Source organism: Penaeus monodon, chromosome 25, assembly GCF_015228065.2.
Source record: "Penaeus monodon isolate SGIC_2016 chromosome 25, NSTDA_Pmon_1, whole genome shotgun sequence".
In the NCBI taxonomy this organism is placed as follows: domain Eukaryota; kingdom Metazoa; phylum Arthropoda; class Malacostraca; order Decapoda; family Penaeidae; genus Penaeus; species Penaeus monodon.
This window is the reverse complement of record NC_051410.1, coordinates 41,901,878-41,902,116: the sequence shown is the minus strand read 5'-3', so window position 1 is coordinate 41,902,116 and position 239 is coordinate 41,901,878. Positions and strand designations below refer to the sequence as shown.

Sequence of the window (239 nt, the reverse complement as noted above, 5' to 3'; positions counted from 1 at the left end):
CAAAGATTAAATAAGTAGAATAGTTTATAGAAATCAGATGCAGTACAAAACTATTGTCTCAATCAACAGATACCAGAGTCACTTTGGAACGCGTGTGAATGAGGAATTGTGGTGTGACTCGGGCTTAGGTACAAGTGAGGACTCCCTTCCAGCAGACTTTTACTTCCCACCATACAATCTTACAGAAAGTAAGTCACATTCCCAGAAAAAATATGTGCCATGTACATAATACTTATGTA

The 239-nt window shown here is 37.7% G+C and overlaps 1 protein-coding gene across 1 annotated transcript in view; it reads left to right on the top strand.

Moving 5' to 3' along the window:
- The window catches only part of LOC119589415 (VWFA and cache domain-containing protein 1-like), a 30,393-nt gene that overhangs the window by 1,740 nt on the left and 28,414 nt on the right, over positions 1–239 (top strand). The window contains exon 4 of the mRNA XM_037938025.1: positions 69–188. Within this exon, the coding sequence (XP_037793953.1) occupies positions 69–188 (120 nt within the window). The remainder of the gene's footprint in view (positions 1–68; positions 189–239) is intronic.